Source organism: Austrofundulus limnaeus, unplaced genomic scaffold (genome assembly GCF_001266775.1).
Source record: "Austrofundulus limnaeus strain Quisiro unplaced genomic scaffold, Austrofundulus_limnaeus-1.0 Scaffold2004, whole genome shotgun sequence".
NCBI classification, from domain to species: domain Eukaryota; kingdom Metazoa; phylum Chordata; class Actinopteri; order Cyprinodontiformes; family Rivulidae; genus Austrofundulus; species Austrofundulus limnaeus.
Genome location: NW_013954406.1, coordinates 3,479 through 21,253, shown reverse-complemented (window position 1 = coordinate 21,253; position 17,775 = coordinate 3,479). Strand labels below are relative to the sequence as shown.

The following is a 17,775-nucleotide window of genomic DNA, read 5'->3' as shown; positions in this document are numbered from 1 at the left end:
GTGTGTGCCTGCCTGTCCGCCCGCCCCCGTCCGCCCTTCCTCCCGCTCAAAGCCTTGTTGCCTGCCCGACCGTCCTCCCGCCCGACATGTTGGGTGTGTGCGTGCCTGCCTGTCCGCCCGTCCACCCGCCCCCCGTCCGCCTATCTGTCCGTCCACGTGCTCGAATTGTTGTTGTCTGCCGAACTGCCTGCTAGCCTGACACTTTGCTACCTACCCGACCGCCCGCCCCACGCGTGCCTGCCTGCCTGCCTTCCTGCCCACCTTTCCGCCCGCCCAACACCTTGCTGCCTGCCCGACCGCCCGCCCCGGTTCAAGCGTGCCTGCCTGCCAGCCCGACTGCCTACCCCGGTGCGTGCGTGCCAGCCTGCCTGTCTGTCTGCCCGCCTCCCGTCCGCCTGTCCACCCTCCCGCCCGACACCTTGATGCCTGCTCGACCGCCCTCACTGTTTCACGCTGCCAGCCTTCCTGCCCATCCGCCTGCCCACCCGTATGCCCGTCTGCCCACCCGACACCTTGCTGCCTGCCCGACCACCCGCCCCGGTTCAAGTGTGCCTGCCTGCCAGCCCGATTGCCTGCCATGGTGCGTGCGTGCCTGAATGTCCACCCYTCTGCCAGCCCCCCATCCGCCTGTCTGCCCGCCCACCCGACACCTTGCTGCCTGCCCAACCGCCCGCCCCTGTACAAGCGTGCCTGCCTGCCAGCCCGACCACCTGCCATGGTGCGTGCGTGTGTGCATGCCTGTCCGCCAGCCCCCGTCTGCCCTTCTTCCCGCTCAAAGCCTTGTTGCCTGCCCTACCGTCCYCCCCTCGACATGTTGCATGCMTGCCTGCCTGCCTGTCTGCCCGCCCCCCGTCCGCCTGTCCTACGCCTTGCTGCCTGCCCGCCCGCTCGCCCGTCCACCTACACGACGCCTTGTCTCCTGCCCGACCGCCCGCCCCGGTGCAGGCGTGCCTGAAAGTCCACCCGTCCGCCCGCCCCACATCCGCCTATCCGCCCGTCCGTCCGCTCGAAGCCTTGTTGCCTGCCCGACTGCCCGCTAGCCCGACACCTTGCTGCCTGCCCGACCTTCCGCACCGGTGCACGCGTACCTGCCTGCCTGCCCACCCCTCTGCCCGCCTGCCCGACGCCTAGCTGCCTGCCCAACCGCCCGCCCCCGTTCAAGTGTGCCTGCCTGCCAGCCCGACCACCTGCCCTGGTGAGTGTGTGCGTGCCTGCCTGTCCACCAGCCCCCCATCCACCCTTCCGCCCGCTCGAAGCCTTTTTGCCTGCCCACCCGCCTGCCTGCCTGACACCTTGCTGCCTGCCCGACCGCCCGCGCCGGTGCGTGCGTGCCAGCCTGCCTGTCCGTCTGCCCGCAACCCCGTCCGCCTGTCCACCCGCCTGTCTGACACCTTGCAGCCGGCCCGACCGCCCGCCCCGGTGCGTGCGTGCCAGCCTGCCTGTCCGTCTGCCCGCAACCCCGTCCGCCTGTCCACCCGCCTGTCTGACACCTTGCAGGCTGCAGCGAAGTGTACTTGAGTTCACGCGTGCCAAAGCGCCCTTTGACGTACAGACGCGCGCGCGCGCACYTAAGACCCGCGCGCGAGTGCACGTGTGCGCGATAGTGAAGATTTTTTTTATAACTTAACCAAACTAAACCAAATTAACTTATTTCAATGTAATCAGTGTGAAAACGTTTAAATTCCTTTTTCCTTTGTTTATCCTGCTGCTGTTGATTATACCATGTAATACGGCTTATACTATAACTGTTATATTTTTCTACACTAAATGTAACAATCTGCTATTTCTTTATAATTGTACACGCTAAATATTAAACAAGTCTGAACTGAGTCACAGGTATATCTCAGTAAAATATTAGCTATTCTAACAGTGTAGGCCTATTTGTACCAAAAACTAAAATTGTGAACTGAAGTTAAATTACATTAATTATTTGCATACACACAGCAARGTATTTAGTTACTGAGAAAAAAGAAGCTGAGGTAAAACTTTTCACTCAGTTTGGATAAATATAACCAAAAGTAAAGTGTATGTCAACAGCTCTGAAACACCAAAATAAATTAGGTCAAATCTACCTAACATTTCAATACATTCAAATTGTAAGCATTAGTAATGCTTATTAGTTTTTGTCGATGTACTTAATTATATTTTTTTTAATTAGGCAGAAATGTTTACTACCTACAAGTGTAAAGTTACATAGAAACGCATTTTTAGACAATGATCAGACCAACCTTTATTAAATCAGCAAYTATACAGATGGTACAAGATMATCAGACTCCATTTCAAGAACCTTGAACTGTGCTACATCTTAGACAAATAGTTCAAAAGATGTGTCTTTTGACTCTTGAACAGTTTTTCACACAGCTTACCCAACAGGGCTGCACAATCACTGTCATTAAGAAAAGTTTGCAGCTCAAGGTTGCAAAATCCAGACAAAAAAAACATGAAAAATACAATAATAATACAAATACAATTTTAATTACCTGCAAAACATTTCAATTATTTTTTAGGCTGTTTCTTTTTAAGAATTTTTATAGTATTTCAAGCACATTTTTGTGTTTTTCAAACGAGTTAAGGGGTTTGTGCAACTTTTGCTTGATATAATTTTTTTTATTTGTTGTTTCATTGGCAATAAAGCGACAAAGGACAACACTGCAGCCCAGTTGAGACGTTGCCTTTCAAGATAACTAACTTGTCTCTAGGTGTGAGTAACATATACAATGCAATATAAACAATATACAATATATACAGATGCATCAAAAGATCGAGTCGGGGCTGCATTTATTGTATCAGAATTTGGAGTGAAAGTAGGAATAAGAATCACTGATAAATCACTGATAAAGTATCAGTATACACAGGAGAAATGATCGCAATATTACTCGCAGTTCAATGGATTGAGGATAATAAACCACTCAGATCAACAGTTTGTTCAGATTCTAGCTCTTCATTACTCAGTTAAAAAAAATAATAGTTCAGAAATCAGGCCAGACATAATAGAAACAAAACAAACACGATACAGGATTAAAACGATGGGACTAATTTTTCTATGGATACCAGCCKACATAGGAGTAATAGGAAATGAAAAAGCAGACAAAATAGCAAAACATACTACCAAAAACAATGTAGTTGACAGAAACAGAAATTACAAGTATCATAAAGCTAAAAATTAGAGAAAAATGGCAAAACCAATGGAAGAAAGGAGATGGTTTTATAGAATTCCAAGGAAACAAATGAGGAGTACTGGAAGAAACATAAGGGAGGAAACAGTTTTGTCAAGGCTCAGATTAGGACATGCAGGGTTAAACAAAACATTTATTTTTGGAAAACGAAATATGAGTACTGTGGAGAAGATGAGGACATAGAACATGTAGCGTGAGTGTCCCATATKCAACTGTGTGTTGTACTGAGTGAAATGACTGAAAAGGAACAGTACTAATAAAAAAAATAACTGGGGGAAAAATCCTTACTTTTTAGTAAATAAAACTAAATTRTGTTTGGATAAGGGTATAAACCAAAACTCTTGGCACCCATCTGAGCAGTACGGAGCCTGCGAGGGGACATGGGAGGTGTTTTTTCTTTTGCGTTCCCATGCAATGTATTGCTTTACCTCGCAAAAGCCGTTTATCACTGTTGTGCCTGCCGGTTTATTAGCAAACTCACARGTTAACCATTAGCGAGTTAGRSTACTGCTTTAATTCAGCTTCAGAATGAATACAGTATATCCCACAGCCACGCATAGAAGTAMGTCATATGCCGATATTTTAAACACAGTACAGCCACGCAACATCAATGTCAATTTCACGAACTTGTGGCYACATCTTGTTTTCGTAACCAGATATTTCAAAAYTAAAAGTCTGATTTAATTCASTTCATWTAAAAAAATATTTTGCGTGGGAACGCAAAAGGAAAAAAAAAAATCCCCCCCATGTCCCCTCGTGAGCTCCGTAGAGCAGAAAGAATATTTTGATGTATAAATTCCTAGAACACCTTAAAGTCCACATAAGTATATAGGATAATTTAAACAAATAATTGAAGTCAAAATCAGTATTCACAGAATAAACAGAAAATATTTGTCAGTGTAATGTTCACAGGCATAAGAAATGTGACACAGGACAGCCAAATCAAAATAATTTATTTTTGGTGACATTTCATACAGTTTCTAAGATTGTGTCTCAAACACTTGGTTGATCCATTACTACGTCTRCTGTTGCCACCCCAACCCAAATTAACAGAAAATAAACCCAAACAAAATGTTAAATTGCAGGGGGGAAAAGCAATTTCTGCAGATATTTGCAAGCCTGTCAGCATCAACCATATGCTTCTAAATTATTTCACATTACTCATGAGTAAGATTCTTTTCAAAACAAGGTTAGTGCATTTATTTAATGATACTAAAATCACTAGCTGCTCATACTCAATGAAAAAATAAAAAGACAGCCCCAGTGATTGAATCCTCGTTTTACTGCATTATCAAACCCAAAGTGAGTGCATCAAGTATTTTCTCTCTCAGCTGACATCTCCATGAGTGAATAAATGTCGTGTGTGATTTCATTTTGCCAATGCGATTTCACGCAACTTTGGGGAAACCAGCCTACCAAGAATTGGGAGAAAAGCGTTGTGCATTAAAATTAAAATAAATAAATTTAAAAAGCAAACACAGCGAGTCAAACTTCAAAATCTAAGTCAACCTGTTTTTAAAAAATTAAAGAAAAAAAAAAACCCATAAGAACTCACCCTAAAGCACAAAAACAATCTGATGAAAACCTGCAGTCAAAAGCGGCCCTCTGTAAATTTAGTACTAGAACAATTACATTCTCCCACACGTTTCTAGTGAAGGGTTATTACAATATAGCATAGGCAACTACACCTCTACAGCTTCTCAAAAATCCAGTTTCACTGAGCCAAACGATTCCCAAACACTAAATTATTTAGCAGACCTCATTAATAAAAATCAAAACTTTATCCTAGAACTCTATGATCGCAGGCAGCTGGCACATAGCATGAAAAAGGTTGTCTTTTTCTTTATATTCACCACTTGGCTGCCAGATATTGTGAAGCCGTCATCCTTAACAGCACGCTTCAGTCTATTATTTTGAAATCATGTCTCCGTTATAAAGAATAATTCACAGATATAAACTTAACCTGGATATCCTGTGATGATGTAGAAAAGCCAAACCTCACCTGAAACACCAGGCACAACGAACAGTCAAACTGAAGCAACATGTACTTTTTTTTAAACCCCCACCCCACCCCAAGGTTTCCCCACCCGACCCGAAACACATAAACAGAGAACCTGACTGATTATCAACATGTGACATAGTTCTGAATCCACTGCGACAGGTAGACCCGATACAGTTCTGATAAAACGGAGATAAAACTCAACATGAAAAACTTCGGACCAGGCTAGCAAGGTTCACCGTGGCTTACAGGCCGGTGAGCGCCCACCCACAAAGAGTATTCCAGCTCCAAACAAAACCACACAGATGACTGTGGCGTACATCAACGGTTTCTGATGTCCGACGGCAAGTCAGAATCAACACACCACCATAGAACACATTTCATTAATATACATTAGAAGACCACTCCATCCTTCCCCCCCCCCCCCAGGAAGATGACTCAAAATTTCTGCTGTAAAAATCAAAATGATCAGTTTCATTATATCGGTGCGACAGCACACTGAAGCACTTCAATCACTTTGCCGAACAATCAATACAAACAGACATCAGTCAACCCTTCAGTCATACTTGCAAACCTAAGCAAACAAGGAAAAAAAAACTGATGTCTCATTGCGTGTTAGTGATATCTTTGTATATGTACATGACATATATGCATGTTCTTTTCATCTTAGTGCGTATTGTTCTTGCAGACCAACATCTATTAAAAAACAAAAATTAGGTAGAGGGCCTTTTATGTGGCCCTGCATCCCACCGTTCCCTTGTTGAGCATAAATGAACGACCTCCACATGAATCACTTTAATTTTCTCTTTTTTTTTTAAACTACTGGAGGCCAAACAAATTTTTTTGTTTCGTTTTCAAATTGCTCGTCAAAGTTCTTCAGGTTTCATTTTGCCCTTAAGTCCTGGGTGTCACAGTCATTTTAAAAGCCTTTCTTTGGACAAGTTCCAGGAGGGAAGGTGGCTACCATAATGTTGTTGCTTTTATCTTATTCATTTTTATATAATTATATATATATATCCATGTATATATATTTATACATTTATTCATACATCTTTTTTTTCTTCCTCTTTTCATGTCAAGTTCTTTTTCTTCTTTTTTTTTTTTTTACTTTGGCGATACAGGTGGAATGTTCTGCTCTTTGCCAGTGTGCCTGTAGCCACCCTGTGGGGAGCTGCGTCGGTTGGGGGGCGGGCGCCGCTGCTCCCGAAACTTGAGCCCCCCCGTGCCTCTGGGGACYTTGCTGCGGTAGTAGCCTCCCTGAGAGTCACGTTCACGTGGCGGCCGGCTCTCCTTGCACTCCCACCCTCCCTCCCTGTCATGACCTCTCTCTTGCTTGTCTGCAGGACTGATGCCGCTGGAGCCCGGCTCCTCGGCCTTGTTCACGCGCAGCTCACGTAGCGGCTGGCCCGACGCTGTGCTGGAGGACGATGGAGCGGGGGCTGCAGGGGGAGGGTCTTTTGGTGGCCGTTGGCACACTTCGGCGTAGCTGAGTTTACGGGGCTCCTGAGAGAAGAGAGTTTCAAATTTAATATTATAAAACCACACCGATTCATAGATTTACTTTTATGATTCATTGAGTCCAACCCTCAGATCTCATAATCTTGATGCTCACTGGGAAAGGAGTGAACATTCTGGACTTATGGTGAGGTAGAGTAGACAAAAGAAAGAAAAACAGCAAAGGAAGAGATGTGAGAAAAGAATGAAAGAAAGCATAAGCCAGTCAGTTCACTCCCATAACTCCCTCTATGCGCACAAGTTCTCATCATAAGGCAATTATGTATGGGATAAATCTTGTGCCAGCAGGAATTGAATTTGAATTAATTTGCTTTGAAACCGTATTTTGGTTTATTAAAATTTCAGTTTGACTACTTTCACTTTCAGTTCCATAATTCAGATTTTTGTGTCACATCCTGGTCCTTGAGAAAGCCAGCCAGAGTAATCAAACACAGATCCACAGATTTAAGTTTCACTTTGGTGAAGTTTCCCTTCTGTAATGTAACAGAGTTGATGCAATCCACCGTAAAAGTGACAAAAACAAAGTTATTTTATTGCAGTGATTAATTTTACCTATAGAAAATGTTACATTTACATCACATCATGGATCAGTCAGCAGCAGCAGCATCTGATCAATATGTGATCCATGATGTGATGAAAATGTAACATTTTCTACATTAAGGTAAAATTAATCACTGCAATAAAATAACTGTTTTTGTCACTTTTACGGTGGATTGCATCAACTCTGTTACATTACAGAAGGGAAACTTCACCAAAGTGAAACATAAATCTGTGGATCTGTGTTTGATTACTCAGGCTGACTTTCTCAAGGACCAGGATGTGACACACAAATCTGAATTTTGGAACTGAATGTGAAAGTAGTTAAACTGAACTTTTAATAAAACAAAATACAGTTTCAAAGCAAATTAATTCAGATACAAAACTTTAAATAAATTCCGTTTCAAACCATTAAATTCAGTTTCAATTTAGTATAATTCATTTTCAAACCAATGCATTCAATTTCAGATTATGCACATACAGACTCCATCTGAGCAATTCAGATTCAATTCCTGCTGGAACAAGATTTAACCCATAATTATGCTCTCATATTACCTGCTAAAACATGATATTTACCTGTGCAGGGGTGGTTATAGTGACTGTAGCAGGGGTAGCAGGGGCTGGCGCGCTGGGTGTGGAGACAGCAGAGGGTTGAGGTCGTGAGCTTTGCGCAGGCTGTGAGGAGGCAGAGGAAGAAGAGGAGGTGATGGCGGCTTGAACCGGTGTACGAGGAGCTGTTTTTGTAGCAGGTGGTTCTGGCCGCTCAGCCCGCTTTTCTGGATAAGTGACACTGTCGAAACAAAAGTTTCAGGCGTTAAGATTTAAACATTAACAAGTATGTCTGATCTGAAAAGCAAACATTTTTGGCTACATCGTACCGGGAGGACAGATGCCCGAGCGGTTGAGTAACGGGTTTTGCAGGTGTTGGGGCAGGACCAGGACTTGAGACAGCCGCAGCCTCCTCTGTGGCGGAGGCTTGGCCTGAACTGGGACTCACAGTGGCTTCTTTATTGGTTTGTTCCGTCTAAAAATGCAAATATGCAGATTACATCTCAGAGGACCTCACATCYACAATATCGTCAATTAGATTAATTTTTGAATCGCTTAATATCGCTTACCTTGTACAAACCGCGTACAACATCTGACATTCGGTTTTCGAGCACTGGCTCTCCCTGCGTGCTGACCACACAGCCAGGAAGAGGAGGGAAATTAGTGGCAGCCAAGTCAAACTTGGGAGGGGGAACRTTCACCTCAGCTAAAGGTACAGGTCTCTGCGAACAAAACAAGAACACAAAAAATTAAATGGTTGCCAGCCCATAAATACGACAGGACAGTTCATGCTGTGTACAATTTTTATGGTAACAAAGCACTGTTAATTACCGTGATCCGTTCATCCTCTCGCCTCCTTCGTGTTCCTCTGTAGGTTGTGCTCCGTCTGAAACACATGAAAAAAAAATTTAATGACGTGAAATAAGGAGTGAGATTGTGGAATAATTTGAAAGATGTTAAAAGTGCCACATCAATGTAAATGTTTAAGAGAATGATAAATTAGATTGTTAAAAAATATGAAATGGTTTAATATGTAGCCATTCAATAGGCGTTCGAGAAAGATTCAATGTTTATTAACTGAAGATTATTCTAATTAGAATTTATACTCGACATGAAAGGGGCAGATGATAAAAGATTTTTTTCTTCTCTCTGCTGCCTTTCATTTCATTTCATTTGTATTTTCTTTTTGGTACATAGAATTTTGTCGTTATGGAATGAATAAAGTTTGAAGAAAAAAAAGTGTTTTACATGCAGTGTAATGGCATGAATATCATTATTAACCTGATGGATACTTATTTTGAAACGTCTGCTGCAAAGTGCAGTAATGATGGAAAATAAATATCCTTTGAAATTTACACCATGTTTTTATTTCAGGGTTCCTACAGCTTAAGGTAAGTTAAATTTAAGACTTTAAGACCTCTTCAATGCCACTTGAAATGAAATTTAAGACCAACTTCACAATAAACACAAACAGAAAAAAACCCAGTTAGCAACAATTTTACCAAAATGTTTATTCCAACACCAATTATAAAGAAAAAATGTTACCAATTATTTTAACATTTGAGACAATTTATTATCATCTTACTCACAACGTGTTAACATTTAAGACCTCTGAAAGATTAATTTAAGACATTTTAAGGCTAATTAAGGCCTTATTTTTGAATTGATGAATTCAATTCCTTTTAAGACTTTAAGGYTCTGCAGGAACCCTGTATTTAGAGTAACTTGTCAGGTTGTGGTAGTTTTCATGATGAAAAACAAAATTGTAGGACTTTCATTAAAAAACAAAAACTCTATTTTTGTGCTATTTTATGCAAGAATATCTTGTAATGCGTTATGTTGTGTTTCAAAATAAAATAAAAAAAACATAGTCCAAGACAGTTTTAGTGACTTAAAAAAAAAAAATCAATATATCCCCCCTCACCTGAATTAATTTTGTTTTTATATTAGCTTCTTAGTTCTCACATTCACACCAATTTTATTAAATTAAGCTGACTAATACAGCCAGCAACAATGAATTGACATAATGCAATAATCCCATTTCTTCTGAAGAAGAAATGTGCGATTCTTAATTTACTGAATTATATTTTGAATTCAATCCCATTTTGAGCTTTTTCATTTACTGTAACCAGTTTTAGTTTGGCGCATGCACAGTGGCTCATTGAGCTGCTGTCATCCAAAAACAAAACAAGAAATAAATAAGTTTTAATCTTACCTTCCACGTCCAGCTGTGCCAGACTCATCACTAGGATCCAGAGATGAGGAAGAGGACGACAGTTGTGAAAACGCAGAGCTCATGTCAGCGGTTGTTTGGACTGGGTTAGCGGTGGCGGCGACAACTGAAGGCTGTGGGCTGCGCAGTCCAGGCACACTCTCCAAGGAGACCGGTGTTATAGACGCGGGCGACACCTCGGCTGATCTCACTTGTGGCTTTACATGGTTCCTGTTGCAACAAAGAAAATGGAAAATGAGCAACGATGTTCAGTTAAAATGCTCATGATGCCTAAAACAAATCAGTGCTTCTGTGTAAAAAGGGTGGAAAGAAAAAAAAGTCACTGTCTGTTATATAAATAGTTATTTCCATTTCTTGCATGTCCATTTAGTAGACAAATTTCCAGGTAGGGCTGAGTGATTATATGATTGCGATTATTAATCGAGAAAAAAAAAAAATTCAGGTCGATCACGGTGATCAGCTGTGAGCCTCTTATTTGATCAAACATGGCGGAAATATGCTTGACAACAGCCAATCAGAATCCACCTTCTCCTGCTCCACTTCCATTTATAAGTTGCTAATGAAACGTGGACGGAATCGAAGAATTAACCAAAGTAATCCATTTGTATTTAAAAACAAAAAAGAAAATAACATTTACATTATTATATTCAGCTTTAACTATCTTTGGAAGCTGTTTTTACATCTCAGGTGTTATGCTGAAATTTTATTTACGTGTGTGCATCTGTACTTTAGGATAACTGATTTTCTGTTGTTTTATTAGTTGACAAATCATTATATACTGCACAACAAGTCTTTATTGAAGTAATGTGTCACGTTGGAGGATTTTATTGCGTTTTAAATTTCTAAAGTGTTTTTGACGTAAAGATTATATAATTATARGCYCACAGAAACAAGTAATCACAACTATGAATGCGTGTTTATGAAACGCACATTCAGCTAACGAGCTGCTCGGCTAAAGGAGGCATTTAGTTTTATCGCATTTCACTAAAAACTTATCAAATACACAACCCAACAACTCAAACAGTTTTGCAGACAAGCTGTAATCAGCGCATTAAACCACCGCAACACGGTGATATGTTTCATAATCTGATGCTAACGTTAGCTCCTTCATTTCAAGATAGCATAAATTTTACCTGGAGCTGTGATCGTATTAGACGTGTTGTCTCCACGGTCCACATTGCCGTCATCTTTACGGCATCCTACTTATTTTCATATAGCTGGACTTAATATTTTAGACAGGGAAAAAGTTTGGGGAACTGTTTTTCAGCCAGAACACAACCCCTGCAGAGCTGCAAGTGCCGACAGGCAGCTCTGCAGGAGTGCGCGGGGGAGGGGTCGCAGGGGAAAGTCTGCATCCGAACAGACCAGAGGAAAAATYAACAAAAAACACTTATAGTGTAGGCACGGTATGACATGAAAAAGTCACGGTTTGAAAACCACTAAAATTTTCTATCACGGTATACGGCCCACGCCTATCGTGATTTTTTTTCGTCATGTCGTCCAGCCCTATTTCCAGGTTTCATAAAATGTGTCAGATTTCCTGATTTCTTTTTTTTATTTTTTTTTTGGTGTGAAAAGTCATGCATTTTATTTTCTATTAAATGTTTAATAGCAATACAGTCACTATTCATTTCAAAATAAGTAGTTTTTTTTAAATTGTAGAAAATAAAAGTTATGACCTCAACGGTAGTCAGTATTGTAAAATGTTGGAAAACCTTCAGGAGCTTTTGTTTTTAAAAAGACCTCACGAATTGCTTTGACATTAAATTACTATAATAAACAGCAAATAGTAACTCAGTATACTGTACATAATGCATGGAAAACAGCAACATGCAGATGATAAAAATCAAAACACATGCTGCATTATTAGGCTAATGTACACATGCAGATGGATTTTGGACTCAGCAATAAAAYACGGCAACAAATTAAACTCAGAACACCAGGTAAGAACTGGACAGGCTTTTGTCAACAATTTGTCCAAATGACTTATAAACATCAATATTCATATCCGTCTTTGACCCTCAGATCTCATAATCTGAACGCTCATTGGGAAGGGAGGGAAGCAGTCGGCCTTGAAAAGACAGAACAGAAAGGAGAGGAATAAGGAGAAGGTAAAGAGAGAAAACCAAAGCTAGCTGCTTCATCCCGATGTCCCTCTATGCGCATCGTGATCTCATCATCGGGTCAGAAATGTTTTGTCAGATCCTCTTTGACCGTGAGAACAAACAAGACATCTCGATTTAAGTAGAGGTAACCAAAAACCATCTCTTAGTTTATCAGCTGTTCTGTTAATGCACATTCCACCACATGGATTAGCCTGATAAAAGCAACAACACAAAACAAACTGGGAGGTAAGCAGTGATGGAGGAAAGAGTTAACGTGATGTATGCATTAATATCAATGCACAGAGGATGTGTTTGGAGCTAAGAACCTTTAACCACTCAAACTGAAACTGCAGCTGGCATTTATCATGACATGACAAACCCAGAATGTTCAATAAAAAAAGGAATCAAACATCCTCACATCAATGGAAAGAAAAAAAGAAAAAAGACAAATCTGACTGTCAGAGGTTTGATGCTCTGCTATGGATTTAGTCATTTGGCTGCAGCAGTATGGTAAAACATGAGGGTAGCGATGAAGCTTATTATACAGTATAACAGCGGTACCTGAAGGCATTTATTACATTCTTTCTTGAATAGAGGGGGACACTGTGGGGACAGTAAGAAAACCTGAGGTGAAGAGCAGTTCCTTGGCGAGGTTACATTATCTTTAGACAGCACTGCATTGCAGATGATCCGATGTTCACAGTTTAACTTGGCATGCGAACAATGACACAAGTGGTAAACACATCACAGTTCTAGTATGTATACGAGAAGGGCAAGCTCAGACTTGAGAAAGAAAAAAAAACTTAAATGAAATGCTTACCGGTTTCTGTTGAAGGGGCGAGTTACGTTAAGAGCAGAAGAGCTTGTTTTGTAGTGTCCCGCAGAGCCGAATCCATTCACAAAGCTGCTGTTTTGAAATGGTGCCTGCTCAGACAGAAAATGTAGACTTTTATTTACAAATACGAACCATTTCTGCAGCTTCTGCTAATCCTAATAAAGTCAAAGTGAAAGCTTTAAGTTATTTTCAGTACACCTGCCTACTTATTGAGAAATTTATGCAGAACTCCTTCACTGTTACCAACAAATTAAATAGAAAAAAAATAGGAAAAACATACAGAATAGTGGTCAATATGAGCCAAGACTGAACATCTCTGGTTTGACTCAATTTGAAAGCTTTTGACTTCTTTGATAACTTTACAGAAAAGCATAAATAGATAAGCAAATTGGTGGAAACTATCCCTATATTTATGCAACATGGGCCTAAATGAGACTCAGTTGTTGATCTATTTTCTAAGATCTACAGCACAGTCACCACTTTTACAATGCCTGGCTGACTGTAGAAAAATAGTTTTACAGAAAATATTATAGACTTAAAACCCAAGAATGTACATAAAATAATGGATAACGACACTAAAGATATAATAAATGGTGCACCTTTTCTGTGGACACTCTAAAGAAAATGCTCATTTGAGCAAAAATGAGGAATTCCGTTTTTTTTTTTTTGCAAACTCTCATACACAAAGACCAGTGTGATTCAAGACCTCCATGTCATACAACACCTGTTACATAAAAACCTTGATTTGTTGTTTGTTGAAAAAGTTGGCTAAAGCACAAATGTCACTTATTTAAAACCAAGAAAAAACTTGAACAGAAATGATTACTTGCTAACATTAGGTTGTGTGAGAACCAAAAGTACAATTTCCACATCAGGAGTCCAGGTATTTCTTACCAGAGGAGTTTCAAAATAGGGTGTGGGTGTAGGTGTCCAGGTGGGAGGTACGATGCCATAAACTGGGTACTGCTGCTGTGGGTAGACGTGCTGCATGTAAAGTGGAGAACTGTACTGGGACTGGCTCTGGGACTGCTGACTGTACATGCTGCTGTCCATACTACGATACCCATTCTTTGCAAAAAATGTGTTGATGGCCTTTATCCTGGCCTGTCAGAGAGAAAATTTAAAAAAAAGTTGGTGGTGGGTGGACACGATAAGATGACACACACAGACACACACAGACACACACACACAAAAAAAAAAAGCTTTACAGAAAACTTTGTAAAGCAACACTTATTTACTCACCATGATTGGTTTTCCCTGAAATGTTTTTACTTCCTCTCTCAAGTACTTGTACGCCTGGGGAAAAACCAGAATATTGTCACTCCTTCCACCGAATTTCAACAGTGATAAGTCAACCACAGTGAAGAAARGTGACGTTTAAGCAGCAGTACCTGCTGAGCATCTGTGTCTGACTGGAATGTGATGTACCAGTTGTTGTTGTGCGCAAACTCAACACTTATCACCTTTGGACAGTTGTCATTTTTGAACAGTGACTCAACTTCCTGTGAACACAATACCAAGAAAGATCTAAATTCAGGTTGAATTACAACTTTAATTGAATGCAGTCAATAAGTGTATGAATAATTTACCTCGACAGGTGTGGTTTCAGGGACCTCTCTTAAGATGATAATACATCTCTTGTGATTAGGCCGTACCTTCTCCCCCTTCTCATCTACTTGTACCATAGGAGATGCTAAAGAGAGAAAAAGATTATAGTTTTAGACACATTTAACCTGTGTATGTATAAACTGTTTTATTACACATAATTCTTATTCAGTGACTTACATCTCAACACATCCAGGATGAGGTCCATGTCAGTGGTAAGGACCTTGATGCCCTCCATGCTGGCTATGGTCCAAATTGGGACAAACTGATCGCTGTCCATTTGGGACATGAGGTACAAGTCCTTGGAAAGGTTTTCTCTGAAGTACAAAACAATAAAACCCGTAACAAAATTAGCCTTGCCTTGATTAAAAAAAAAATTCACAGTTGAAATCAGGCATTTAAAGAGTGCTTTGACCATTGTGCTTTTACCTGGAGAAATAAAACTCAAGCTCTTTCTTCAGAGACTCCCGTAGGTTCTCAGAGGAGACTTGTTGTTCTTCTGTTTTGGAATCTACCAAGCCCAAAAACACAAACATATAAAAAAAAAAAAAAACAAGATATGAATGTTGTTTAACAAATACCACAAATGTTTGCAGTACAGTCACAATCTGAATCACACTCATTAACTCACTACACAAGAGCAACTGACAGATATTTCCACAGATTTAGATCCCAAAGTGTCATAATTTCTTGTATTTTTGTGTATATGAAGTTCAGCTCAGAAGCAGCAGGTTACTTGCTGCTTTAATTTTCTGGCCTAAAAAATTTGTTTGAAAGTATTCCGTTTACAATTAAAACATCCCCAAATGATGCACAATGCTTCTATTATTTGTTGCAATGTTGTGTTTTTATCTTAAATGACGGCAAGTAAACCTCTGCTCTAAGCAACAATCATTTTACAAACAAGTTTATTCAGCACTGAACTGATTTGTGACGAACACAAACAGATCAGACAGATCTGAGGCAGTACAACCTTAATCTAAAAAAGGGTGTGAAGATTTATAACAGATCTTTTATGTTTCTATTGTAATAATTAATACTTTTTTTACATACACTATTTTTATGAAAACATTTTTCAAGCATGTGCGTTTACTCTGGATAGGTTTTATTTAGCAAAACAAGTGGCAGAAATGTCTCTTTGTAAAGGTTGCAGACTGCTGTGCATGAGCTTGCATCTATTTCAATGAGGTTTTATCCCAATATGAGCAGTCATGTCAAAACTATAATTCAGTCAAATGTGTGGGTTTATGTGGTCATTCCTTAGGACTGCAACTAATTTTGTCCCAGAAAAGCTCGGAGTTTTCTGTGTCCCAAAAACCTCCAATTATTCCTTCTTTTAGTGAATTTGATTGTTTATCAAAACAAAAACCAAAACAAAGTTAGGCACAGAAAACAAGCCCAATTTTTACAAGAGGCCACTTCTACATTTTCAACATTTCAGTGACAATATCACTTTGCTGACGGGCTGAAAACATGTACGGTATAAATTTTTACTGGACGTAAAACTTATCCTGACACGCTTTAAAATGATGCAAACTAATGTCTAACTGAACAAAACCAGACATATGATATCAGTTCAGTGGTTTTTACTTTCCATGCCTGACTGGAGGGCTCATTTCTACTGGCAATGTGGGTATTTTTCACGTCATACAACGGTCAAAGTTCGTCTAAGCTGAACTTTGACTGCTGCTTGAATGCGAGCTCACCCAGCTTACGCTTTCCTTGGCGAACTAACAGTCATCACATGGCACAACCCAATAAAAACTAGTTTTAGGAAGCTGCTGTGCTACAATAGTGTCACTCTACAAAAAGAGTTTTATTGTKAACTGGTGCTTTAGTCAAGTTCCTTTCTAACACCCTCTAATCCCTCCTTGTACATAAACAGGAAGGTAAACATGTTAAAGTTCAACTTTAACAAAAAGAATAACTGGGTTTTAAGTTCCACAGCAAGAACAGTTTAAGTTTTCTTAGGTAACAAATTGCTGAACGGGTTAGGTGTGACCAAATAATCTGTGTGCAAACCATGTTTCACAAGGCTAAAAAAACAAATTTAACTTTGAGGTCAAACATAAGGCTTGGAGCGGATCTGTTGATCTGACCTGCAGAAGGTACGTGTCCAAACACTGCTATGACAAAACTCAGAGGACAGTCTCACATTTAAACATGGATGTTGTTTTACATTCAAAGGCATCCCATTCCATGTGACATGTTATATCCCAGCCAACCCTTATCACTTTCTAATGTAATAAGAGCAGAACAATCTCCCGAGCAGCAGCCATGTGTGAAGATGATGGCACGTGAGGTGACATGACTGACCTGAGCTCCCCGTCGTGGACTCAGTGGGGGAAAAGCCCAACTCTTGAGGGTCCATTCCATTTACTGCTATCTCAGCTGTTGCTGTGGAGCCGCCGTCACCCAGGGCGGTATATCCCACAGTGTACTGTTTGCACCCAGCTGACGATGGCTCTGAATAACCTGTCCACAAGGTACAAGAACTTTTGAATCAGAAAGAACAGCAGAAAGTTCAACATTTGCACTTTGTCAATTAAAATTGTCCCAAAAACTATTATGGAAATTTGGATGAATGCAAACGTTAGGATAAAAACATACATTTGAACATTAAAAGCTCTATAATTTGTATAAAAAAAAACGTTTTGAGCATTTTTTTAAATTTATTTTTATTCAGAGCATGGACTCACTGATGTCAGAGGGAGGCCACTGAGGACTGCTGGGAACAGCCTCGCTGGGGGCCACAGGGATCTCCCGCCACACCTTGGCATTTGGGTTTAAGCCAGCACCTTTTGAGGTGACCTTCAAATGAAATAGGAGAAAGAAATTGCAGGATCGGGTAAGTTCCACCACATGTCTATATTTATCACAGAGTGATGTTTTTATTCCAGGTATATCAAGTATTTTAATCACGAAAGAATGAGAAAAGAGGSGGAAATATGCTGTCAGTTATCAAGGTTAGACACCAGAAAGATATCTTGTACTTGTTTACAAAAAGATTTGACATCATAGCTGTTCCCAGACTAGTTACCTACATTATCTTGTATKAATGAGCCTTTGGCCACAAAAGCAAAACCACCAGAACAGATGCAAAAAAAAAGTAGAATATAGATTAAACAAAGAAATGAGCTTCATTCTATCAATGTGCCACAAAGTTAAATGTGATCATTTGACCAGACTTTGCAATATAACTAACTGTGGTTAGCATGCAT

The 17,775-nt window shown here is 40.4% G+C and overlaps 1 protein-coding gene across 2 annotated transcripts in view; it reads right to left on the bottom strand.

Annotated features, from left to right (window-relative positions):
- Positions 1 to 4,112: 4,112 nt before the first annotated feature.
- Positions 4,113 to 17,775, bottom strand: part of larp4aa (La ribonucleoprotein 4Aa) — a 16,725-nt gene continuing 3,062 nt past the window's right edge. The window contains exons 2-17 of one of the 2 annotated variants that reach the window (XM_014034184.1): positions 17,254 to 17,365; positions 16,871 to 17,029; positions 14,984 to 15,065; positions 14,735 to 14,871; positions 14,539 to 14,642; positions 14,341 to 14,451; positions 14,192 to 14,245; positions 13,844 to 14,053; positions 12,935 to 13,038; positions 12,676 to 12,717; positions 9,992 to 10,219; positions 8,608 to 8,662; positions 8,346 to 8,498; positions 8,106 to 8,251; positions 7,804 to 8,017; positions 4,113 to 6,678 (exon numbers count right to left, since the gene is read on the bottom strand). In XM_014034184.1, coding sequence (XP_013889638.1) covers positions 6,280 to 6,678; positions 7,804 to 8,017; positions 8,106 to 8,251; positions 8,346 to 8,498; positions 8,608 to 8,662; positions 9,992 to 10,219; positions 12,676 to 12,717; positions 12,935 to 13,038; positions 13,844 to 14,053; positions 14,192 to 14,245; positions 14,341 to 14,451; positions 14,539 to 14,642; positions 14,735 to 14,871; positions 14,984 to 15,065; positions 16,871 to 17,029; positions 17,254 to 17,365 — 2,310 coding nt within the window. In that variant the 3' untranslated portion in view covers positions 4,113 to 6,279. The remainder of the gene's footprint in view (positions 6,679 to 7,803; positions 8,018 to 8,105; positions 8,252 to 8,345; positions 8,499 to 8,607; positions 8,663 to 9,991; positions 10,220 to 12,675; positions 12,718 to 12,934; positions 13,039 to 13,843; positions 14,054 to 14,191; positions 14,246 to 14,340; positions 14,452 to 14,538; positions 14,643 to 14,734; positions 14,872 to 14,983; positions 15,066 to 16,870; positions 17,030 to 17,253; positions 17,366 to 17,775) is intronic. The other variant, XM_014034185.1, reaches the window with a different exon arrangement.